Below are 25,539 nucleotides of genomic sequence, written 5' to 3'. Positions count from 1 at the left end.
ACAGAAAGCAGACTAAAACAGATCCCGACTGCTGTCATTGTGCCTGTGGGGAGGCCGTGAGTCCCTTAGCACCACAGCCACCCTAGTCCGTAAAAACAGATGGGGGCTTTCTGTAAAAAGCTGTGTGAGTTTTCTCGTTGCTCACTGGAGACTTTGAGGCCCTCATGGTTTTACTGGCCAATTCACCATTTACTTCAGTGAGTGTTGAAAATCTGCAGTGTGCTAGGCACTGTTCTTTACCAAGTACAAAACGGGCCTAGAAACTTGCCCTAGGTGCCTCTACACACTGATGAGGAAGGTAAAGCCAGGCGTGGTGATGCACACCTGTAAGCCCAGCTCTCAGGTGCCTGAGGCAGGAGGATCTTGAGTTCCTAGCAGCTTGGACCTGGTCTCAGTAATGAGACCCATCTAAAATAAACAAACAAATAAATAAACAAAGAAATAGGAAAACAAAAGGAAAGTGAGGAGAGCTCCGTGGAGCAAGAAAGGCAGCAAGCTGGCCCTGACCGAGCTGCCCAGGAGCACCTGTCTGCAGCTGTGCTTGCCATGAGAGCTGTCTTCTGCCCCACACTCCATAGCATTCCTCACTGAGGAGCAAGCCTCGAGCATGCTGGGTGTGGAGGCCAGCTCCCACCTTTTAAAAGGGTTCCTATGAGGAGGAGAGAAGGATAAGAAACTTTTAGATAGAAAGACAGTGAAGAGGAGAAAGAAACACAGGATAGCCTCCGGAGGACCTGGATCAAAACCCAATGGTCCCTTCCGCCTCTTCAAATGGGCTTTTTGTAACAATGCCAAGGGGCGGGGCAAATGACTTCCCGTTGCTAGATCAAAGCACACCTCACAGCCAGGTGTAGACCCTTCCAAACACCTGGTAACCACGCCCGTGGTCAAATTATCCCCTTATGCAGCCATGCTGGGTAAAGCAAGCTCAGATTCTCAGACCCTGAGTAAGTTCTCACTAGAAAACCTCTGTGGGTCTCTACAGCTCGGCAAGTACTCAATCACATCCTCGGACCTTTTTATTTTTATTTGAGCTGGTTTTGCTATGAAGCCCAGGCTGGACTCAAAATCCTCCTACCTCTGCTTCCTGTAGGAGGGATTATAGCCCTAGGCCTCCACACTGGTTGGTTTCTGTTATTTAAAGCACAGTGTGGGGTCGGGGGTAGGGGGTAGGGGGAAGCTGAAGAGATGATTCCGTAGTTAAAGCAGGAGTTGGAGTGATGGCTCAGTGGTTAAAGCACTGGATGCTCTTCCAGAGGATCCAGGTTCGATTTCCAGCATCCACATTGTGGCTCACAGCTACCTCTAACTCTAGTCCCAGGGCATCAGAACCCTCCTTGTCCTCTGTGGACACATGGTACATAGATATACATGCAGGTAAAATACTCATAGACTATAATAATAATAGTAGCAGTGTGGTGGAGGTGAATGTATGTGTTCAGTATTATGTCTTGCATTCAATATTTGGTCAGTACTGTTTTGGGACCTGTGCAAGGTGCCATCATGGCTCCCAAATACCCTCTTTGTGGATATCAATATAATGCTGGCTCCTAGCTGTGAGAAATGAGCATGAAGAACATGTTTTTGTTCATAAAGTTTTTTCTTTCTCATTTAGTCTGTGTTAGGATAGAGCCCAGGTGGGAATTTCCAGGTTTTTTGGTTTTTTTTTTAATTTTATTTTGACAAGGTCTCTTTATGTAACCCTGGCTGGCACATGTCCAGGCTGGCTCATAGAAACCCACATGTCTCTTCCCCTGCCTCCTGAATTAGACTATGCACCACCATGCTCAGCATTCCATGTTGTACATCAGCATGTACTCCATGCTCCAGTGAGGACCCAGTTCTTTCCAAAATCCCTAATTCATGGCAACCCTGTGCATACTGCCCACGTGGAGACTGAATTTCAAAGAGGACACAGAGTTTGCCTGGCAGCCCACCCAAGCAGGATGAGGACCTGAGTTCTGGATGCCCAGCATTGCCTGGTCACCGACTCCCAGAGCAATGCTAAGCCTTCTTCTTCTTTCTGCAGGCTGTGGATCCCTCCTCTGTTGCTGTGGTAACCCTGGGCTCCTCAAAGGAGATGCTGTTTGAAGGAGGCCCCAGGCCGTGGGTCCTGGAACCTTCCAAATTCTTTCGGAATGTCACTTCTGAAGACACGGGCAGCATCAGCCTGGCTCTCTTGGGTCCTCCAGCCTCCCGAAATTACCAGCAGCACTGGGTCCTTGTGACCTGCCTGGCCTTAGGTGAACAGGTGAGTGGACAGCTGCCCTTGGTCCCACCTTGCCTACTGAGAGAGCTAGAAAATCTACTGTTCTCAGAGAGCCCTGAGAGTTCCTGTTGTCTCCATCTTACTGCCGAGACAGTCCAAGGCTCAGTGAAGTGGCCTGCTGGATTCCACAGCACACACCAGCTTTCCTAAAGCCAGCCTGTAGGTGGCCTTCTCTTTCTCAGGGGTATAAGTAGGAGTAGAGGATTGAGACCAGGAGTCACAAAGTCCCATGTTTCAGGGTTGGGCTGCTGTCAAAAGGAGTGAGACCCTTGACTTGGATTTGGCATACCAACTTGTTCTTTCAGGATGGGGTGGATATGCCAGTGCCTGTGTGTGTGAACTTCTTGGTTATTTCGAGATAGGGTCTCTCTATTCAGCCAAGGCTAGCTTCATTGAAACTCACTATATAGTTAATGTAGCACAGGCTGACCTTAAACTCATCCTGCTTCAGCCTTCCAAGTGGTGGGATTACAGGCATAAGTTATTATGCCCAATTACAATGTTTTTAGGGTTTGGTTTTGGCTTTGTTTTTAGTGCTGAAAACCAAAAGATACTGGAAGGTTAAGCCGACTGAACCAAGTGTGCCATGTCCTGAGTTCCCACGGGGCCTGCTTGGCTGGGGGCAGCACCCTTTTCCTCAGGCCAGGCCAAGGCCTTGAGCTCTTCTGGCTTCTGACAGATCTTTTTCTGGGAGCCCTCAGACAGGAACAGGAAGTAGGCAGAACCATGAACTGAAAAGTGAGAGCTGATTCCTGCTTGCCTACAAGTAAAAAGAATACAGATTCAGTTGAAGATGTACACGGACACCCTGACAGGGGTGTGTCTGTCTTCGGCAGTCCAAAGCTGGCTGCTATGGTCAAAGGAGCGCATGAGAAAAGGCCCCACTAGAGGTGCTAGTAGAAGTATAGGACAATATTAAGAACAAGAAATGCATACTACCAAATAAATAGGAAGACTGAGGATAGCAATGAATTATCTCGGCTTAACTAGGTCACTGGGGTTCTGCCCTGGCCTGCAGAAGTTGGCTCTAAGCAAGGTCTGATCTAAGGCCTTCCACACTTTCAGGCCTCTGGGCTTCTTCACTTGTGTCATGGGCAGACAGCCTGCTAAAAGTCAGGAGGCACCTCCCTCCTCCCACCTCATGGTCAGGAAAGATGAGGGGCTGCTGGAACAAACTGTGGTGTCCTCAGCAGTTGTCTGTCTCTGAGGAGGCCGGGGATGCTCCCTCAGGCGCAGCTTTAGCTGTGTTGAGTGTAAAACCAGGGGCTGAACCTGACATCAGAGGCCCCACTCTAGCAGCAAAAAAGGCCTTTCAGCTCCTCCCCTGTCCTGTAGGTGGTGAGTGTGGCCTCTCTCCTCTGGCTCAGAGGAGCAAGCAGGCGTGGAGTGGGGTGGTTCTGCCTGTGGCTCTGGCCTCTCCCCTGGGCGTTGTCCTGCATGGTCCCTTTTCTAACCCATTCCTCCACAATTAAGGTCCCCTACCCTTCAGTGTGCAAATTCCCACATCTGTGCCTCACCTTGATGGGTTGAAGTCAGTGCAGATTCCTCTTTCAAATATCCAGGACCTTGTAGATATGCAGATTCAGCTGTGGGGTTTTCCTGGTGTCCTGGGGGACCACAAAGCATTCCCTGACCTGCCTCTTTGAGATGTTTGTAGATGGTGCCTGGGGCATAGGATAGGCATCATCACACGTCCTATAGAAGTTAAGTCTCAGCTCAAAGAGGAGGGGACCTCGTTCAGGTGTCTGACTGTTCCTCCTGCTCCTCTAGGTCATCGCCCTGTCCGTGGGGAACCGGCCCAGCCTCTCTAACCCCTTCCCCGCTGTGGAGCCCACTGTGGTGAAGTCTGTCTGTGCCCCGCCTTCCAGACTCACCCTCATGCCTGTCTATGCCCTCCCGCAGCTGGATCTATCCTGCCCACTGCTGCAGCAGAATAAGCAGGTGGTGAGTATGGCCACTCTTGGGGAGGGAGGAGACAGGCAAGAGGACCTTGGCCCACGGCACCCATGGTCTTGCGTGTTCTGATACCTGGATCTCTAACAGCCAGAGCTGTGCAGGGTGTTTCCATGTGCACTTTGCATGGGGGAGCCTAGAGCCTGCAGAGGTGGGAGACTTTCCAAAGTTCAGTTGCATAGATGGTCCCCGACTTACAGAGACTTAGCTTCTGATTTGCTCATTTATAGAGGTGGGGAGGGGACAAACACTTGTCATACTTGGAGTTTTGATCTTTGCCCAGGTTAGTAACAGGCAGCCCATCTTCCCTTAATGCTGTGAAGGGTGAACCAGTCACAGCCCACAGTCAGCTTTACCACCCCAGGGGGAAACTGATGCTCTGTCGAGCTCTGGAGTCCATATATAGCTCATGGGACACTCAGTCCCATGTTGGAGTGAAGTCTTTGTGTTGAGCCATCTGCCCAACTGTTGGCTCATGTCAGTGTCTGGGTCAGGGTAGGTGAGTAGAGCGGCACAATAGACTGTTGTAGAATGGTGTGTTAACTCATGATGGGGTCATTGGGGTGTGACCTCACCCTAAGTCCAGGAGCTTCTGCAGGGGCCATGTAAGATGCAACCCCTCCCCACCCCACTTTCTGATTCCAGATTCACTGTCGCCCTCTGCTGGGCACATGAGGGGCTGTCAAGTCCTTTTGTGAAGTGTTCTGTGGTTTCAGCTGTTGAGGTGGAGTGTTGTCTCTGGGTAGAGAGGGTGTGGTCAGAGTGGGATTGGGAACTGTGAGGAAAAGGGGCATCTGCAGTATTGAATAGTACGGGGCAGGGCATCCCAAAGTAAGTGTCAAGAGGGGAAGAAAGTCCGTGAGTCCTTCAAACAGCAGCTAAGGGGGTAAAACCTACTGGTTGGCTTCCCCAGAAGCTGGGGCTGTGCAGTCCTCATAGCCCAGGGCCTGAGTGCATCCTGCTCAGGGATTAGTGATAAGCTAGTTCAGCCCTGCTTGGAGGAAGGAAATCATAGTTTCCTCATCCCTCCAGCAGGTTCTCCTGGCTCTTAGCATCCAAGTTCTGGAATAACAAAGTGTTGAGGAGGGTGAGGAGCCACTGGCAGACAGAAATGCCACAGAGAGTTTAGCTGGGAGGAGCCAGTGATGCCAGAGAGGCAGAAAAGCCACAGCGGTATTGGCAGGAAGAGCAGGATAAGGAGATGCCAGCCTAGGGGAGCCAAGCGAAAGGCCCCAGGGAGGTAAGACAGCAAGAGCAAGGACTCTGAGGTCAGGTCATGGTCAGTATCCCTCCTGTCCACATGGTGACCAGAACAGTCCTGTGTGCTTGGAACCTTTACCCCTTAGCCTCATTTCCTCTGACACCATGGCCATCATTGAGGTTAGGCAGAGTTGAAAATGCAGAACCAGCTTTATCTCCAAATGTAGCAATTCCTCCTGTGGCCCCCGGGATCTGTTTCCCTGAAGCGATCTCAGAGTAGGTACTGCTCATGTCTGGGGACCCAGGCCTCCTGCACACCTGCATGAACCTTCTGATACTGAGTGTGTCCACGGCCTTTGCAGCTGGGGGGCAGGTGCTGTGAGCTCTGGGCCCTGGTGAGTGAAGGAGAGCTTTGCCTTTGATCCACACCCTTCTGTTGAAAGCTTGGTTAGCACAGCTGTAATACCTGGGGCTTGAGGACCAGCCTTCATCTCTCCTGTTGGAGTCCAGCACAGCTGTTTCCCCTGCTGCTGTGCTGTGGATCTGTGGGGTGGTTCTGCCTTCTTTGGCCCTTGCTCATCATTGGAGCTAAGAATGAACACTCCACAGACCTGCACTTACCTCCTCCACTGGCTTCACTTGGGCTGGTAAGGGTGGTGTAGAGTGAGATGCACAGCTTCTGCACACTCTCCGCTGACCCCACAGGGATTCTGTAGAATATGTACCTTGCTCCCTCTCATCAAGATAGGGAGTGTTACAGGCTCAGAGCCTGAAGGTGGCTCAGCCCTAGTGTCTGCTGCAGAGTGAATGATCGTCTTTTTCTGGCCTCTGAGTGAGCTGCTCAGGAGAAGACTTCTCCATCTTGACTTAGAGACCTGTTGAGATGAAATCTTGAACTCGCTACCTGCTTCAAGCCTTTTTTAGCTTTTTGTTGATGTGTTATTGCACATTTATGGGGTGCACTGTGATTAATTCCATGCATGCATGTAGTATGAGCTATCAAATCAGGATGGGGAAGTCTCCTTCTCAAATATTGATGGTTCCATTGTGTTGGGGGAGCTTCAGACTGTTCCCTTGCTGTTCTTTATATATTATTCTGGTATTTAGTTGCCTCTCTGCGCTGCAGAACCTCAGAGCTTACTGCTCCTTGTGTTCAGTATCTGCTTCCTATCTTCCTTCTGCCCCTTCCTGCTCTTCCCAGCCTCCAGTGACGCCTCCTCCCGCACTCTACTCTGCTTCCATATTGTTTTAGCTACCACATGTGTGTGAGAGTCCACATCACCCCTCTCTCTCTCCCTCTCTCTGCCTGGTTTGCCTGCAAGTTTTACCTTTTAGTTCACATCTGTTTTGTGTAGTTGTCCTTGGTGGAGGGAACAACATTGTGCTAAGTTTGGATCTTCAGGAAACATCTGCCTGCTGGTTCCCCTGCCAGAGGTAAAGAGCCAGAGTCAGTGTACAAGTTCTACTCTGAGCCCAGCATGAGGGAACATGGGGCTGGGTTCAAGCCCCACCTGCTGTGGGAGTCAACCCTTGATGGTGATAGAGGCCAGTGCTGGGGTTTATGTGACTGGATGCAGAGTCCAGAGAGTAGCCATTATACGTTATTTTGTGTTTTCTGCTTAAACCCGCCTGTGGCTTCCAGTTGAGCCTGGTGAGAAAGTCAAGTCCCTTCCATGGCCTTTGGGGCCCTGTGTCCCTGGTCCCTGGCTGGTTTCACCTCTGTGCCTTTCATGCTTGAATGTCTTCTTGTTCCCTCCACCTCTGTCAGTGCTTGGGGCTTAGGTAGCTTCCCCATCCCTGCCCCAGCCTCCCTCATTTCTTCATCCAGATTCTCCTTTGTCTTTAGCTTCACTTAAAGGTGCACCTGCCTCAGTACACCTGATCCCCCCTCCCACTTCTCCCACTCCCAAGTACACACAGTGACCTATCACTATACAGTTTGATTGCCTAGTTTAGTCTCTTGCTGGCTCCTGCCAAGAGCTCAGCAAACATCCTTGGGCAAGTGAGCAAACCCAGGAGCGTGCTGTCCTTGAGTCCTTCTGGGAGGCACCCTCATGCAGACTGAGGGATGCTAAGACAGCAAGGGCATGGGGAGTGGGTGCTTACCTGGAAAGCAGGGGCCTTCGCGTTGGGCAGTCTGTGCTGCTGAGCTGCAGCAGGGTAAAACCAAATCAAATCTAGATATGTCTCCCCTGTCTTTAAGCATTGGTGAGGAGCTGAGCATGGTGTTTCCGGTCTGTCTGCGGTCAGACTGGGTGAGTCCAGAGCTGCCTCTGGTTGAAAGGTAGTGGTGTGACTGTGGAGCTTGACTCAGAATGGACTATGTGTTGTTGGTGTCAGCAAGAAGTAATGGGCCTTGGACACAGAACTGCCATGTGATCCATCAGTCCTTGCATTCCCGAGCCATGAGCCGGCCATTCAAGCATGGCCCCTGCGATTTATGGTCTCATTAGAGGACCTTGAAGAAGATATATCCCCAAGGTGCATCTGGGTGCAGTATCAATTTAATTTTATAGCTCTCCAAATCCAGAGGCCACCTAGGACGTGTTTGCAGAGTAAATTATTGGCAAGGTGAGATACCAGAGTGGAGTCAACCAGCAGGAATGACAGATTGCAGGCAGGCCAGGTCCTCTTCTTACCAAGATTGGGTGCCACTTGTATACCAGGGGACTAATTAGTACAGGGTTGGGTTGAGCTGGTGCCTAAGGAGAAACCAATGTCATAGGAAGTCCTTGGAGAATCTGACCTGCCGTGTTCTACCCTAAGCCTGTGAGACTGAGGAAGTTCTATAAAGTGTCTGAGCCACAGCCTTCCATTTTGTAAAGTGGGAACATTGTAGTTAGCCTTCAGGCATGCTTGCACAGAGCTGATGTCTTTCCTTAGAAAAGCACTCATTTTCTATCAGAGGTTGAATCTCGGAGAAGGGGTGAGGTGCCTGGGGACAGACCTCTGCGGTTCCTGCCCACACCCACAGCTCCCCAGCTTGTGTCCTGCCCAGTCATTAAAACCCTTGGTGTGCCCAGGTGATGAGCTGAGGTGCTGCCACGAAGGGCACTATTAAATTTCAGCATGCTTGGTCAGGTGTTGTCTGGAACTGGGTGAGCTACAAGAAATTGGAGAGGGATCCTTGAGGTAGAGGCAGGGAGCTTGGTGGTAACATCAGTCAGGATATGCTTTGCTGTGCCGCAGTAACAGCCCCCAACCCCATAGCTCCACATCTTAACTCCATAGTGTAAGTCCAGCTCTTGCCCGTGTGGTGCATGAGTCTCAGCTTGTCCATCACTAGGAGCCATTGTGTTGAAAAAGAGATTGTACTTAGGTCTTAGAGGTCCCCTCCAGAATTGTCACAAATCACACGTCATATTTCACTCGCCAGCTCAGTGATAGTTACCCTTAGGTGAGAGAGGACAGTTCTTCCTTCTGGGCTATGCCTGAATGGATTAGATCATTGGTAAATGGTAAACTATGCTAAAGCCCACCCCATTTAGTGTGAATTACAGTGTGAATTTGTTTCTCAAATAACCACACAGGATTCATATTTAAAAGGATATCCCAGAACTAGTGAGAGGTCTCAGTGGTTAAGAGTACTTGCTGCTCTTATAGAGGACCAGGTTCAGTTCCCAGCACCCACATGGTTCACAACCATCTGTAACTCCAGTTCCAAGGAATCTAATGCCCTCTTCTGGCTCTGTAGGCATGAGGGGTACATATATACATGCAGATAAACTCATACACATAAAATAAATAAGTCTAAAAATTTTTCTTTTTTAAAGAAAGTCCCAACAAATTGGTTCTGCTTCCTACCCTGACTGAAGAAGCCAAGGATGGAGACCTTTGTGCCTTCCTGGGTAGGAAGAGCTGGAACCAAGGGTCAATCCAGGCTTGGGACTGCCTCTGCTTGGCTGCCTCCTTGCTATACACCCTCTGTGCCATTTTGTTAGGTTAAAGGGGAGTCATTATCCCTCATGGAGAGGTAGGAGCCATTTTGGACAGGGCTTTGGGGCACCTTAGTGGTGACATTCCTGAGCATTGGTTTGCAGTTTATCTCTACCCCTTCATCAGGACCATCTGAGCCCATAAGGGAAACAGCTGACTTCATGGCATTACCTGTGGCAGAGAGTACTGGATGTGGCCACAGCATCTGATCTCTGTTTCTTTTAGGTTCCAGTATCCAGTCACCGAAATCCCCTGTTAGACTTGGGTGCCTATGACCAACAGGGCCGGCGTTTCGATAACTTCAGCTCTCTGAGCATCCAGTGGGAGTCCTCCCGGCCATTGCTGGCGAGCACCGAGCCTGACCAACCCATGCAGTTGGTATCCCAGGATGATGGGAAAGGCCAAAAGAAACTGCATGGTGAGCCAAATCTTGAGCCAGAGGGTGGAGGAGCCCTGGACACCAGGAAAGTCCTGCACTGCTCTTGCCTAGGACCTCAGGTGTCTGGGACTTCCCTTCATTTAGAGCTAAAGCGTGGAATAGAGAGAGAGCTCATCTTCCACCCCACCCCCTTTTTTTGAACGAGAGTCTCATTGTAGCTTTGGCTGGCCTAACTATGAAGAACAGGCTGGTCTCCAACTCTCAGAGATGCACCTGCCTTTTCCCTTGAGTGCTGGGATTAAAGGCATGTGTCACCACACCTGGCTACTGTGGTTTTTGGTTTTTTGTTTTGAGACAAGATCTTCCTCTGCAGTCAAGCTGTCCTCACACTTGAGATCTTGAGTGCTGGGATCCCAGGCCTGCACCAGTACGCCCAGCTTCACTTTGTTCCTTTAATCCCATATGGGCATGTGAGGTAGGAACTCGGGGCTCAGGATCCAGAGCAGAAAGGTCTCCTGTCCCAGGTCCCTTGGCCATGCTGTGACAGTGACAAACTTCCTCAGCAGCCCAATGTTGAGCCTGTCTTCTCAGCTTACCTCAGCAACTCTGTTCTTGGCCTGTTAACCCTTACAGGACTCAAAGCCTCAGCAAACTCAGTTACCTGTTTTTTTAAACTTGAAACTGAATCGGCAGCAGGATGTGGCCCCAAGGTGACCAAAGGGCTTGTGACCAACATTTGTTTACCTCTCTGCCCTCAGGTTTGCAGGCAGTTTCGGTTCATGAGGCCTCAGGAACCACGGCCATCTCTGCCACGGTGACTGACTACCAGCAGTCCCACCTGAACGCAGCCAGAGTGAAGCAACCGGTATGTGCCAGAGGACACCAGTGGGTGGGACCATGGGCAACACCAGGATGTCTCCTGTTTCTTGTGGATTCTGTCTGGTGTGACCTCCCTTGCTAGGGATCAGTACCTGATTGATTCTTCTCCTCTCCCCAGCATCTCTTAAGGGCTTCAAGCAGATCTGCTGCTTCTGGGGGACCAGTAGGTACATTTGAGGAATTGGAAGGGTCCCCCAAGAATGGTCCTGTCTGGATGATACCCACCCTCTCAGGCCACCCCATAAGCTGCTACTGAAATGGTGTGGAGGCAGTAGTATCCGAGGGCAGGGCAAGTCAGGGCTTGCATCCTAAGGAGCCCAGATGCTGAGACAAGGAATCTTCCATTCTTACCTCTTCCAGGAACTTGCTAGCTTTCGAGTGGCCTCACTGGGCTCCCCACTGGAGCCTCACAGCCCACAGACGCCCTTTTAAGACCTTCACATACGCTTCTGACCTCTCTGGGGCTCTCTCTACCTCCCAGGCCTCCCCTGGGTACTGACACTGTTTGAAGCTTCTATTCCTAGGATGAGGCCACTCCCTGGGGCATCTAGCCCTGCTCTTCTCAGAGGTAGCTGGTGATGCTCTTGTCTTCTGTGTGACAGTGTTGGCCTTTCTTTTTCAGCATGACCCTCTAGTGCCTGTGTCAGCCTCCATCGAGCTTATTCTTGTAGAGGATGTGAGGGTCAGTCCGGAGGAAGTGACCATCTATAACCATCCCGGTGTCCAGGTATGGCTCTTTGCCCCCACCACCCTTCCAAGCATGGCACCCTGCACTCTGCCACCCAGCCTGACCTCTTCCATCCCCACATCTCCCTCCAGGTGGAACTCCACATCACAGAAGGCTCTGGCTACTTCTTCCTCAACACAAGTACCCCAGACATCATCAAGGTGGCCTACCAGGACACTCGGGGCGTGGCTATGGTAAGCTTGAGCATCAGGATCCCAGCTGTCTAGTCAGGTTGACAGATTATTTCAGAAAGCCGGCACTTAATAACACCCACCTTGTACTGAGCAGGACCTTGAGATTCTGAGTCGCTCTGAAGTCTCTGTCATTCCCATGCCACCTCTGCGCTTTCTCTTGTGTGTCTACGATTACTCGCACTGTTAATTACCTAATTCTTTCCTTTCAGTCAATCTTCCGATTCATCTTTTAATTATCCTTTTATTACATAAATGGCTTTATGATAACCCTAAGAAACTTTCATTTCAAAGCTCCACTCTTCACGCTCTCCTAGCTCTCCACAGTGCCCACTTCACCCTCCTCCACTCTTACAGATAAGGACCTGGTTGGACCTCTGGTGTGGAGGAATGGAACGTCCTGGTTTCCTCATGCCCCGAGTTACGTTTTTTCTTATTGTGTGGCCTGCAGTTAGCTCACTTGTACTTTTAGCCCTTCTTTTATTATACAGGATCTGAGTTCTTTAAGCCCTTTTTCTTTTTAATGATTTAGTTTTATGCATATGAGCATTTGCCTTCATGTATGTGTACCAAGTACATGCAGTGCCCTCGGAGGCCATAAGAGGATGCTAGATCACCTGGAACTGAGGTTAAAGCTGGTTATGAAAGGCTATGTGGTTATTGGGAACCAAACCCAGCTCTTCTGGAAGAGCAGCCAGCCCACGTTCTTAACCACTGAGCCATCTCTCCAGCCCCTAAACCTTCTTTTCTTAATAGAGCCAAAGAGTGAAAACAAAGAACTGTCTTAAATGTCTCACTTGTGTCTGACGGGGTATTTATGCAGTCATTAAATGGAAAGTTCCTCCTGAAAGGAAGTCCAGAATGATACCCACCCACACAGTGTCCCCACTTGCCAGCTAGGGCATTGCCGCCAGGCAGCTCTGAGCCCAAATTTTGCTTTCTCTATTGAAAGTGTACTTGCCTCATTCCCAAAGAGTCACAGCTCCCCTGGACTCGGAGGTTGCCCACGCTGACATGGTACTGGAAAGGAGGGGTGTGGCTTCAACTCAGGAAGTCTGGCTGACTGGCTGTCTATGATTCTCCAGGCCCTTTACTTTTGGCCTTGCCTTGCTCCTGCACCTGAACCCTTGAAGGCTGGCCATAGCACAGGGGGCACCTGCGTTCCAGGGAGGGCCATGACCCAGGCAGTGACCTAGGCCTAGCACCTGTTTTCAGAAACAACGGAGCATGTTGCCCATTCCTACTCAGGAGTTGGTGGCATAGCTCCAACCATGTACTGGTGTTTGTGGGTTTAACTCCCCACATTTGTTTCTCCTGATTTTTGCCTCCACCAGCTATCTTAGCCTAGAGATCACAAAGTTAATGGCCCTGAGCTGGACAGGTGTAAAGTGAGAGGAACAACTGAATGTAAGGAATATGCCTGGAAGTGTTGGACTCAAGGGTTAACTGTGATGCTGGATATCAGGAGATGGTGGGGACAAAGGTAAACCAGAGGGCATGAGCCTTACCGGGGCTGGGGGAGGGTTGGCAGTGTGTGCCTCTATTGATTCCTTTGCTCCTGGCACTAAAGGGTGATTCCCCTACATCTCATCAACTTCGTGGACTGTGCAGACGTTCTTAGTAGATTCACAGATGTGAGCAGCCATCACCACCATCATGCTTAGAGTGTTTGCATGCCTGGAAAGGAAACCCTATAGCCACCTGTCACCTTTGAGTTCTTCCAAATTCATGCCCTGTCCCAGCTTTCAGTGACTACTAATGTATTGCCTAACTCTGTAGATTTTCCCATTCTGCACAGTTCGAGTGAACGGAATCACGAAGCATGTGGCCCTTGCCTAGCATGTTTCCATGTTGTAGAATGTTCCAGAAGCTCATTCCTTTTTATGGCTGAGTATGGCTGTGCCACCTTTCGTTTGTTCATTCATCCATTAGTTGATATTTGGGGGCTTCTGTTTTTTGTTTTTTTTCCCCCCTTCAAAACCAGGACTTCATATGGCCTGGAGCTCAATTTATAGCTAAGGCTGTCCCTTAGCGAAGGATAATTGATCTTCGGCTGTTCTTACCTCTCCACTTCTGGGATTGTAGGTGTGCACTACCACACCTGTTTTTGTGTGGTGCTGGGACTCCAACTCGGTGCTTCCTGTGTGCCAGGTGGGCACTCCACCACCTGAGCTATATGCTCAGCACTGGTTTCTGTCTTTACTGTTGAGAATACTGCTGCTGTGCATGTTTGTGTATGGGAGAAATTTTTGAAAGATTTTTTATATGTATAAGTGTTTGTCTGCATGTGTGTAATGTACAACATGTACATGCCTGGAGGCCAGAAGAGCGTGTCAAATCCCCTGGAACTTGAGTTACAGATGGTTGTGATCTGCCATGTGGGTTCTGGCATCTGAAAACAGTTCTTCTGGAAGAGTAGCCAGTGCTCTTAACAGCTGAGCCATCTCTCCAGCCTTGTGTGTTTTTTGTGTGGATACATCTTTCATCTCTGTGTACATGCCCAGGAATGGGAACTCTGCATATAATGTTTTGAGGAACCACTGACTGTTTCCCACGTCCCATCCTACCAGCACTGGATGAGAGTGCCTGTTTTTCCTCATCCTTGTCAACATTTGTAATTATCAGACCTTGGTATTCCAGCCACTCCAGTAGGTGCAGGTGACTTCTCCTTGTGAGGCAGATTTGTAGTCCCTGATGAGTGAAGTCATTCAGCTTATCTTTGTGTTTCATTCTTGTGTCTTCTTGGACAAATGTCCGTTTAGATCCTTTGTTTGTTATTCTTTTTTGTTAAGTTGTAGAATACCATATTATATTCTAGATAAAAGTCATTCATGAGATGTGATATGCACATACTTTTCATTCAGGCTTGTCCTTTTGCTTTCTTGGTAGCATGCTTTCAAGCTTATGTTTTTAATTTTGGTTAAAACAAAATAATAAAATAAAAAAATTTCAAATGTTGGTTCAGTATAATATCTCTTTAAACGTTTTAAAGTTACATTTATTTATATGTTTATTTTGTTGGGGGTGGGTGAGCATGCATGCCACAGCACTCATGTGGAGGACAGAGGGCAACTTGCAGGAGTTGGTTCTGTTTCCACCGTGTAGGTTGTGGGGATTGAACTCAGGTTATGAGCCTTAGCTGAGAGCGGTCTTGCTGGGCTTCCTTCTGTGCTCCTGTGCTTCCTGTCACCCTGACTCCATGGCAAATGGAGCGTCTGAAGATTTGCCTGTTGTCTTCTGCGCTTTGTCTACCCCGAGTGTGTGGTGGGAACCCAGGACCTTTCTGGTGTGTGTGGCTGTCCATCTGTCCTAGCAGGAGCCATTGCTCTCTTTTGTCTGCACTGGATGATTTTGGTGTTGATGTCAAAAGCCAGTAGATCAGAGACAGGAGCTTAGTTCTGAGGCCCCAGCTCTGCTTCAGCTCTGTGTTGACCTGCGTGTCTTTACTTATGTGGGTCACAGTGTAGATCACCATTGCTTCAGAGCAAGTGTGACCATCTTTAAGTGTGAGCCTTCTGACTCTTTCAAGTCTACTTTGACAGTTTTGGATCCCTTACAGTTCAATATAAATTATAGAGTCAACTTGTCAACTTAATCGTGAAGCCAGCGAGAGTTCTGCCAGGACTCAGGTTGGCCCCTTAACCATATTCACAGTCTCTGTCCATGAATGTGAGGTGTTGCCCTGGTACCTGTGCCTCCTTTGATGTCTTAGTAGTGTTTCCAGTTAAGAGTGTTAAGTTTTATACTAGTTTTGCTGAATTTATTTCTAAGTATCCTTTTTCATGGTAATAATTGTAAATGGAATTGTTTTCTTAAAACTTTATTTTTCTAGCACGTGGCTTATTTCTGCATGTTGGTCTCATAATTGTGGTAATAATTGTAAATGGAATTGTTTTCTTAAATTTTATTTTTCTAACATGTGTCTTATTTCTGCATATTGGTTTTATATTGTGTAACCTTGCTGAATTCTTAGGAGTTTTTAGTGAATTCCCTAGGTTTGTGTTTTTGTGAATGTGTGTGTGTGTGTGTGTGTGTGTGTGTGTGTGTGTGTGTGTGTGTGTGTGATGTCATGTGTGAATACAGGTAGTTTGACTCCTTCCCTTCGAATTTAATTTCTTTTTCTTGCCATATTGTCCTGGCTACAGTCTCTAGTACAGTGTTGAATAGAAGTGATGACAATAGCCACCGTTGTCTTACTCTAGATTGTGAGGAGAAAGCTGGCATCCTTCCACCACTAAGCACGATGTGGGCATTTTATAGATGCCCCAGATGGAGTGGTGTCCCAGGGACTTCTAGGCTAGACTGAAAGTGTGTATTTTTAAGTGTGTTTATGAGGATAAGGACAGCTAACATTCCTCACCCCACCTTGCCTCTGCTAGTGTAGGTGCAGATTGGTCCTCCAGAAGAAAACAGATTCAGTCTCTCCAAGGTTTTGTCTGATTCCTAGAGCTTCCAGCAGGCAGTGAATGGGCATCTTTCTGATGCTGTCTGCCCTGCCCCGCTCAGGACTTCTCTCTCCACCTGTGAGAGAAGGGTGAAGGGTATTGGACAATGGTGCTGTTCCCGTGACCAGAGAATAAACCTCTGCTTCCACCATGCAGGTCATCTTTGAGAATGCCCTTAAAGGAGTGTGGTCACATTGTAGAGCTCTGGTCACAGACACATTGAGATTGTCATGGGCCTTTCTGCTGCCAGACTAGATGACATTGGACTTGGAGCAGATGCCCACTGCATCTCCTTTCTCTTCCATGATTGGTGAGGTGGAGACTAGCTCTTGTACAAAGGCCTTCATAGACACATAGATGGTGGTAGTGCAGACCACTGCAGAGGTAGGAGAAATCCAGCACTTCAGTGACCAGCAAGCTAAGGAACCTAAGGACATGCTTATGAGTAAGGATGCATGTGGTGCTGCCTGATTCGGGTTCATAACCAGCCATCTCTGCATCTTGTGTAGGTTAATGAAGAGACAGCAACAGAGAAGCCAGGTGAGAGATGGAGAAAGGTAGCGAGGGGAGTGCTAGGGGTGCACCTCACTCCAGATTCCTACCTGTGTTCTAGCTTGGCTCTGTGCAAGGCTGACTTACATAAAATACTGGTGAGTTAGTGGTCAGCAAACACTCTGTGTCCACATGCAGCTAATTTAGGACCTGTGGGAATTGGTCATAGCAACCATGAGAGGGACATACATACATATATATGCTGCTGGAAGATTCCAAGGCACCTAGGATGCTCCTTTTCTAAACTGCCTGATGTGACTGTCTGCATTGCAAGAGGCACTGGCTCTGTTCATGGCTTGGGGACCATTTGTTTTTCTGTTCCTCCTTTACTATCTTCTTATGATTTAGGTCTGTGTTTTCTAATCTGTTTTAATTTCCTTTTTAAAAGTTTTTTTTTTTTTTTAAATTTTGGTGTATGAGTGTTTTGCTTGCATGTATGTGTGCACCACATGCGTGCAGTACCTGCGGAAGCCAGAGGAGGGCATCAGATCCCCTGGAGCTAGAGTTACAGATGGTTTTAATCCCATGTGGGTGCTGGGACTAGAACCCAGGTCCTCCGGAAGAGCAGCCAGTGCTCTTAACCACTGAGCCATCTCTCCAGCTTTTTTATTTTTAAGACCCTGGGGTCTCCCTACATTTCCTGGCTGACCCTGAGCTCCTTGGCTCAAGTGTTCCTCCCACCTCAGCCTTCTGAGTAGCTGGAGCTGTAGGTGTGATGCTCATACTTTTCCCAAGCATTTTCATTGTTCCCTTTATAAAAGAAGGAGTAATTGCACAGCCCTGTGTGTGAGTGTGCCTTGTCAAAGCTTGACACTAGGAGGGAAAGCTTCAGTTGAAACTCATCCACACACTGGGAAACATACCTTATCTTTGTGTTCTTCTAGAGATTAAAAATAACTTCCCGCTATCAAGAAGAGGGGAATTTGAAATCAGGAGAGGTATGTCTGTTGCCACAGCAACCAACTACAGTTTCTCTTAGTCAGGTTGCCCTTCGTGAGTAAGCTGAGGGTAAACCTATGGCCAGAAGAAAGACCTTCCATCCAGGAGCGAGTGCTCTTCAGAGTCAATTTTTGGCTTGGCTCTGTGTAGGTAGTGAGTACACCACATCTGGAGGTATTCAAATAGAAGCTGGAACCTTTGTTTAAAAGACTCAAGGATTCCAGCACTACCGCTTTCTCTAGAAGACCTCTGAGCTCCTTCAGATACTGCATTCTTGGGTTACCACTGTGTGAGTATCAGTGCCCCCATCTTCACAGAGTCACAATGGGCTGTAGCCATTCTGTCCCACGGCAAGCACCCTGGGAAGCGGCACCTTGGAGGCAGGCCTTCTGAGTGTGGCATCTGTCCCAGCAAGTTCCATGGAACACTGACCTTGGGTCTCTGCTTTCTCCTCTGACTGCTTCAAGGGGAAATCGGGTCCTATTTCCTTCTCCCTCTCCCGAACCTGCAGGATCTTTCAGAGTGTAGATGGGCTGTGACGGGTGCTCCCAGCTTCCTTCAGAAGGCTGTCTCTGAAGGACACATTTGCACATTTCTTTGGCATTTTGCAGCTGTTAATTAGCAGCATTCTCATTTCTCTTCTTCACAGACAAGAAAGCTCACAGCCATTCTCACGTAGCTCCTAGACAATGCTTCGTTCTTCTCTATTGATAGGGATTTGAAGCTCCACAATGGCTCCTGTATGTATGTAGTTGTCTTCTCAGTGTCTTTGGAGGAGATCTGAGTGCGCAATGCAGGAAGCAGGCTGTGGTGGAAGTTTTCATGCCCACACAATGAACCCCAGGCTGAGCAAGGCTGATTAGTTTTGCTCACACAGCCCCCAGAACCCTCTGCAAGGGGCCTTTATTTTATTTTTGGCTGGTTTGCACAGAAGAGTGTTTACCTGATTTAAACTCAGGATTTCTTCCTCCTCAACCATTCCTCATATTTCATGAGTCCTCTGAGCTTAGCCTGTCACTGAGAGCTTGGTGTGCCCTGAGCACTTGACACTTCTTTCTGCTATGTTCATTCAACAAAGCTCTAGTGCAGAGTATGGCGGTAAGAAGGAATAAGGCTTGCAGGCCCTGCTCTGGTGAGCCATAGTAGTGCTTTTTTTTTTTTACCACTCAGTACTGCAGTGTGTGGCCAGCCATGATGCCCTGGGGCATAGCAGAAGCACACTGGGGATGAGTTGGTAGGAGGTGACAGGTTATAGAGCTTGAATTCAGCTGTGTCCTGTGTCTTCTGTGAGGCTGTTATGGATGGTGTGGTGCCTAGCTCCTACTTTCACTCTTGGGGAACTATCAGAGCTGACCACTGCATGAACTTTTATCTAGGCTGAGACTCCTGGATACGTGTGGTTTTCGTGTGAGCTCTGGTCATCTCTGTAGACTGATGGGTGAGAGATTAAAGACATGGGTCCCAGTCCTCTTGCATGGTAACTTGACTTACGTCATGGCATTGATGAGTACATCAGAAGAGAGAGAAGCTAATGGTCCCATTGATGGTCATAAATATTACTAGGGTCTTTATCCATCTGAAAATGTCACATGCCACAAGTCTGAAGTGTGAATGGGGCCCAGGAAGGCGGGGCTGGTAAGCTCATGGGCCATACAGTTTCTTAATGAGGAGTAATGCATTCATCATCTCCAAACTGATGACAGGACTTTCCCTTGGGCTCAGTACTTGATGACATTCTCAGGTGGCACTGTCAACACTTAGAAATGAGAACTCATTCCAGACACCCCCACTGCCTTTTCTCAGTGTTCCTGAGTGCCCATCAGGAAGCATGTGAGGTTACAGACTCTTGAGAAGTATAAGCCGCCCACACAGTCTAGTGAGGAGTGCTCCAAGGTCTCCGTGTGTCTACGAGCTAGTGGTCAGCTCTCTACTTCTCTCCATGCTGTTTCTTTGTCTTCAATGTGACCTCACGCACAAGACTCAAGGCTTTGTTACAGGACAGAGTGAGCTGAAGTGAGTCCAGGAGTGGAGCAGCCAGACTTCGCTGCTTCCCCACATGCAGCCTAGTGCTGTCCTCCCCTTCTGTCATCTGGAAGGTGGATGAATGTCCATCTTCTGGGAAGCCAAGTGGAAGAGGAATTGATTTCCCCACTGCCATTTTATGCTTTTGTTTAAAATGTGCAAAGTGATTTTTTTTTTGAAGGACAGAGAGGAAAACAAAAAAGAAAAAGCCCGCCCACGCCTGTATTGCCCACGTGGGTCTGTCGGCAGCGGGTGCACTGTGTAATTTCCTCAGGTTATAAAGGACATGCCAGCTCCTGACAGCAGCAGCTCCTGCATGTGCGTCAGACAGGGGGCTCAGGTCATGTTCTCAGAGGTGCTCATTCCTCCATGCAATTTTGCATGAGTTTTCTTTAGGGGAAATGTAATAGCCGTCCACAGCAAAGCCTGATGACTGGTGGCTTTTCCACCCGTAGTTAATGCTAGGCTGGCTAGCAGGAACAGCTCAGATCCCACAGCCATCATTTTGGAATGTAAGTGTGATTCCCACCCTGGGATCCTTGTTAATCTACTTTAAGCCATCATATTAAATAAGCCAGGCACACCTCATCTGCTTGAATGTGCCCTGGAGCTCAGTTACACCTGCGTAGAGCAGCTTGGCCCAGCTTTCCAATTTTGTCTACCCCCAGCTACCCGTGGGCTTAGGCCTTTCCTAGCTTAGACTCTCCCTACTGGCCCTCTCCTCCTCTTCTGTTTGCTGAAGGCCCCGTTTCCCTGTGAAGGAGGCAGTGCCCCCAGTATGGGGAACTGAGCCACCACAGTTGGATCTCTATCTCCCCTTCAGGCTGTTTCCACCCTGCCTTTGAGGCATGGCTTGCTCTTCCATCCTTTAAAGCTGTTGGATCAGAATCCATAAGGTCTATGTTCTCTGTAGAGTTCTTCAGAACTTCCCATTCTTAATCAAGCTAGTTCTGCTCTGCAGAGCTACGGCAGTGTTAAGCACCTGGTTTCTGTGCTTTATCAGAGACTCGCTCTGCCAGCCTCTGTCTGATCAAGGTGTGGAGGCTGGGTGCAGGCCACTAGTGCCAGATACCAGGCTCTGTGAAGTCTTCTGGAAGGTGGAGGTCAGTATGAAGGGGAAAGACAAGCTGAAAAATTCCGAACAGTGATGAGGGGAATTCAACCCAGTGGAGGAAAGAGCATGCCTGTCTGGTGAGGGAAGTGAGGATTGAAATTGGAGCCAGCAGCTGAGGGCTGGGAGACAAGGCATAAAGTTGGTTATTTTTCTTTGATGGAGAACCTGTTCGCACCACCCCACCCCACCCCCCAAACCCCACCCCACAAATTCTTGGTATTGGAACTAGGTTTACAAGCGCTGAACTGTTTGCTGAATGCATTTATACCCCTAAGCCCCACTGTGACAGACTGTAACTGGCAAAGTCAGTCACTCGCCCTGCCCCTGCCTGCCCAGCCTCAGAAGCCACCCAGCTGAAACACATGCCTGAAGGACATGTTGTGGCAAGTCCATGTTTGATAGTCAGATGTCCCCTGTGAGGAGCCACTGCAGCTGAGCCGGTGCTTGGAGCTGTGGTTGCTAAGGGGGTCTCTAGGGCTGCATGGGTAAGGAAGGGTAAACGGTGCCATGGGAGCCAAAAGACTAGGAAATTCAGGCTTGTGTTGGTTCATTCACCTAAAACTTCTTAGTTGGTCATGACTTCAAGCAAAGCTGGGTAGACCTGCAGGAGCTCGGGAGTGGGTGATCTGAGTGGTCTGTTATCAGGTCTGCTGTGCTGTGAATTCAAACAAGAACTCTGGAAACCACTGTCTGTCCCCAGTTCTACCAGCTCCTGACTTGCAGCTTCACGTGAGACTCCGAGGGATGTGCTGCTCTTACTAGAGCCACCTGGCCAAGCCATCCTGGGTTTGAATCTTCTGCCTCCAGGTTACCGTGTATCCTCATCCATCACACTTTGATCAGCCCCCAAAATTGAGATGTATGCTGCTTTAGATCCCTCTGGCACTAACACCCCATCCTCAGTTCATGCCCTGGCTGCTGGGGTGACAGAGGATCTTCTGTGTCACTTCTAGCCTGCTAGTTCCTGAGTGCTGTTATCTCAGGAGGTAAGCCACTGCAAACAACCCCTTGAGCAGAAATGAGACCTGCGGCCTTGTGACCCTGTCGACCTCTGCTTTGCAGGTGCACCCTCTGCTCCCAGGCTCATCAGCTGTCATGGTCCATGACTTATGCCTGGCCTTCCCAGCCCCAGCAAAGGCCGTCATTCATGTCTCGGACATCCAGGAGCTCTACGTTCGAGTGGTGGACAAGGTCAGTAGACACTTATCCACACAGCTCCCTCTCTGCTGATGCACATAAAGCAAGGACAATATGTCCTGGGAAGTGTTTCCTTATATCCTTTGCTTTTCCTCCTGGGTCCTGCCCACCTCTGTCCCCTCCAGAGTGGCTGAACTTATGTTACCATCTCTGACTCCTGTGCCTCTTGTGGACAGTGCAGGCTGATGTCCCTGCTATATTTCTTCATCCCAGTTGTCATCAGTAAAGTTGGCAGTAAGTCCTGCCTGCAGGATTGACTGAATTAGCCTTGACTTGGCAATGCATGTCCTCTGGCTCACATAGGTTTATTCACTGGCCTGGCACACACCTTGCTGAGCATGGAGTTTTGCCTCAGCACGTAGGATGAGGATTCTTGGGAATTTCAGGGGCAATTGAGTAAAACTCAATACTGCCAAGTGCTCCTGTGATGTGAATGAACAGCAGACCGAGGGTTTCCTTTTGTGTGAATGGGAAACTGATTTAGAGCTGAGATGGCTGAAGGTAGGATTCCAGGGCTTGCTGCCCAGTCCCCGTTTACCTGTGCTGATGAAAAGGTTAGTCATTGAAAGAGGGATGTTCAGGCAGCTTGGACTTCATAGCTTAAAGCTAAGAGTCTGTTACCCAGCCTCAAATACTCCCCTGGGTATTTTATTATGGAGACAGGTTGGCTGTATATCTCAAGCTGACCTTCAATTCACTATCCTCCTGCCTCAGCCTCCTGAGTGCCAGCATGGCCAGCTTCCCTTCAGCTTCCTCACTAGATTCCTCGTCAGTAGGTACTCCGGGCCCTCCTTTCCTAAAGTGCCTGCTGATAGACTGCACAGATTTGAACTCTTCAGACACTAAGCCCCTCTGTGCCCGTGTTGTTCTAAGCTGTGTCCTGTCTCTCTAATTTGATTGGTAGCCCACCAGTAGAGAGAGGAGTCCGTGCCTCGTGCTATGGCCAAGCCTCCCTAGCCCCCGTATACTATAAACTCATCACTTTTCACTCGTTGATTGGCCAAGCCCAGACATCATTCTGGGTGACTTGTCTGCAGTTCCCAAGCTCTGAGATGGAGGTTGGTGATGCTGAAAGCCTTGGGTGCCACATATTGGGGGAATGATCACTGAGATACCACTCCTGAGCTTGTGCCTTAGGTGGAGATCGGGAAGGCAGTCAAGGCCTATGTCCGCGTGTTGGACTTCTACAAGAAGCCTTTCCTGGCCAAGTACTTCACCTTCATGGACCTGAAGCTGCGAGCTGCCTCCCAGATAATCACACTGGTGTGAGTCCTCACAGGAGTTGGGAAGGGCGTCCTGGGGATAGGGCTGATTCCCATTGTAGCTTCTCAAGCAGCTCTTCTCGGAGAAGGAATCCAGTGTTTCTTTCTGTCTCAGGACTCTCGATGAAGCTCTAGACAACTATACAGCCACATTCCTCGTGCATGGCGTGGCCATTGGCCAGACCAGCCTGTCTGCAAGCGTGATGGACAAATCTGGGCAGAGAGTCAGCTCCACCCCACAACAAATTGAGGTAGTTTTGCTCCTTTTGCTCTACGGGCTCCATCCTGGTTGGGCAGGCTAGGATTTCAGCTTTACTGTGACAGGCTAGGATTTCAGCTTTACTGTGACAGGCTAGGATTTCAGCTATAAGGAGAAGCCATGTTAAAGTCTGTACCTTACCATGTCCTCTGAGCAGAAGGCATAGTCACCAGCTCCCAAGTATGTGAATGGCAGCATTAGATGCATAACCAAAGGGACCTTGAGATGTTGACTTCCTTCTGTGGCATAGGAGTCTAGGCAGTTCAGAGAAACGCTGTGCTATGTCCTGTGGCAAAGGGACAGGCAAAGATTCTTTCCAGAAAGCAGTGGCCAGGTGGAAGCCATAGACTGATTTTAGCTTGTATAGAACTGACTCCTCCAGTCAGTTCTGAGCCTTAGCTCAGGCCCAGGAGGGCCAAGAGCACCTGCCAGGGTAGTCAAGCAGAATGGGTCAGAAAGGGGATTCCTGGGGCAGGTTGTTCAGGATCAGCTGATTTCTGAGGCCCCTACACCGTCTCAATGTGGTGTAGGCTATCCTGCATTTAGGTTTTCATAGGCACCCCACTATAGGCAGAGGTCAGGGCAGCCAGGGTCAGACCACCTTGCCCAAGAATCCCCAAATACCCACTAGCAGCAGTAATAGCAACATGTTCTGCAGACCTCGGCCACATAGGGGTGGCAGGCTTCATTGATCTGCCTTCAGAAGCGGGCGGAGGCGGTTTGTGCCTCCAGATGGAAGTGTGCCTTCCTCCTACTGGTGGTGAGGAATTCGTTTCTGCCTATAAATAGCACAGCCCAACCAAGACTAATTCTCAGCACAGAGCAGTCTCCACGCTCTCCTTGGAGCACTTCTTACATGTTTGACAAGCAGGAACTTGTGGGGGCTGTGGGGCAAAGTTGCTACAGAGATGAGGTGTCTACCTGGCTATTGACGGCTCCTGAGCCCTTTCTTCTGAGGGGGAAATGGTGCAGCTGTTGAAGTAAAGCCCTATTCCAAGACAGTTTGCTTTTAGTAGAGCTAGAGGCAGCTTTCCAAAGAGGAATCAGAATTCTGGGGACCCCAGTCACAACTTCGGCAGACACCCTTAATTACCACAGGGCTTGTCAGACCCCAGTTACAGGGACCCGCCTCTGGCTTCCTAGGTCTCAGGTAGATTAGACCAGAGGATTCCTGATGGGTCCCCAGGACGCCATCAGGAAGTACTAGTGCTGCTAGCTGGGGCCACACGTTGAGACCTGCACTGAGAGATCAAAGGTCATTATTTCTGTGGTCAGAGGTTTCCCCGGCACTGCCAGTTACTCTCAGCTGAGGGCTGTCCCCATGTTCAGTGCACATCCTGTGCAGCCAATATCAGCATGCGGATGCCAGTCCTCTCTCTCTTCTACCTCCACATCCAGGTCTTCCCTCCGTTCAGGTTGATACCCAGGAAGGTGACACTGATCATTGGCGCCACGATGCAGGTAGGAGCCACTGCAGGTCAATGCGGGCCTTCACGGTTGGCACCCTTACCCTCGTGGGATGATGAGGGCTCTCCAGCATGGCAGGTCCTGACAAGAGCCACTGTTTCTCACTTCTTAGATCACCTCCGAGGGTGGCCCCCAGCCTCAGTCCAACATCCTCTTCTCCATCAACAATGAAAGTGTGGCAGCAGTGAGCAGTGCTGGGCTGGTGCGTGGGCTCATGGTTGGCAATGGCTCTGTGCTGGGGGTCGTGCAGGCGGTGGATGCTGAGACTGGCAAGGTCATCATCGTTTCTCAGGTATCACCTATGCCACCGGTGATTGGCTTCTGGGAGTGGTTTTGGTGTGGTGGATTTCTGCCAGATTTGATCTCTGCCTCTTTGAGGACACCCAGACCTGAGATGGCTCTTCTCCAGACTGAGCCTCCTGGGTTCTTCCAGATGCTCTCTGAGATAAGATCACTAATATCCCCAGCCGTACAGGTTCTATAGTATATAATGAGGGTACTTGTGCTGGGGAACACCGATCTTGGTATTTTGGATTCCTCGGTACATGTTTTGCTACCTTCCCCCTCTGCAGATGAATTGTGTGGCACATCTGCTGGTGGCCCATGGCTGTTGTGGTGCTTCTGAGCCTTGGCCCAGGACTGCTTGAGGTTAGAGCTCTGGGTCCTTTTGTGCACTGTCTGCAGTGGGTCCTGATCATGTGGTGATGGGATGGAAGGGATCATTCCTGACGAGGTGCTCTGTGTGTAA

At 49.4% G+C, this 25,539-nt stretch overlaps 1 protein-coding gene across 1 annotated transcript in view; it reads left to right on the top strand.

Annotated features, from left to right (window-relative positions):
* Nup210 (nucleoporin 210) overlaps positions 1–25,539 on the top strand; it is a 99,681-nt gene that overhangs the window by 47,933 nt on the left and 26,209 nt on the right. Inside the window, exons 15-25 of the mRNA XM_052719750.1 lie at positions 2,030–2,251; positions 4,040–4,213; positions 9,584–9,776; positions 10,496–10,602; positions 11,239–11,343; positions 11,436–11,537; positions 21,669–21,797; positions 22,941–23,068; positions 23,181–23,316; positions 24,723–24,785; positions 24,904–25,083. Of these exons, the coding sequence (XP_052575710.1) occupies positions 2,030–2,251; positions 4,040–4,213; positions 9,584–9,776; positions 10,496–10,602; positions 11,239–11,343; positions 11,436–11,537; positions 21,669–21,797; positions 22,941–23,068; positions 23,181–23,316; positions 24,723–24,785; positions 24,904–25,083 (1,539 nt within the window). The remainder of the gene's footprint in view (positions 1–2,029; positions 2,252–4,039; positions 4,214–9,583; positions 9,777–10,495; positions 10,603–11,238; positions 11,344–11,435; positions 11,538–21,668; positions 21,798–22,940; positions 23,069–23,180; positions 23,317–24,722; positions 24,786–24,903; positions 25,084–25,539) is intronic.

Source organism: Peromyscus californicus, unplaced genomic scaffold (genome assembly GCF_007827085.1).
Source record: "Peromyscus californicus insignis strain IS unplaced genomic scaffold, ASM782708v3 Scaffold_6__1_contigs__length_162567912, whole genome shotgun sequence".
In the NCBI taxonomy this organism is placed as follows: Eukaryota; Metazoa; Chordata; class Mammalia; order Rodentia; family Cricetidae; genus Peromyscus; species Peromyscus californicus.
Note: the sequence above shows the minus strand (reverse complement) of the source record. Positions and strands in the feature narration are given on the sequence as shown.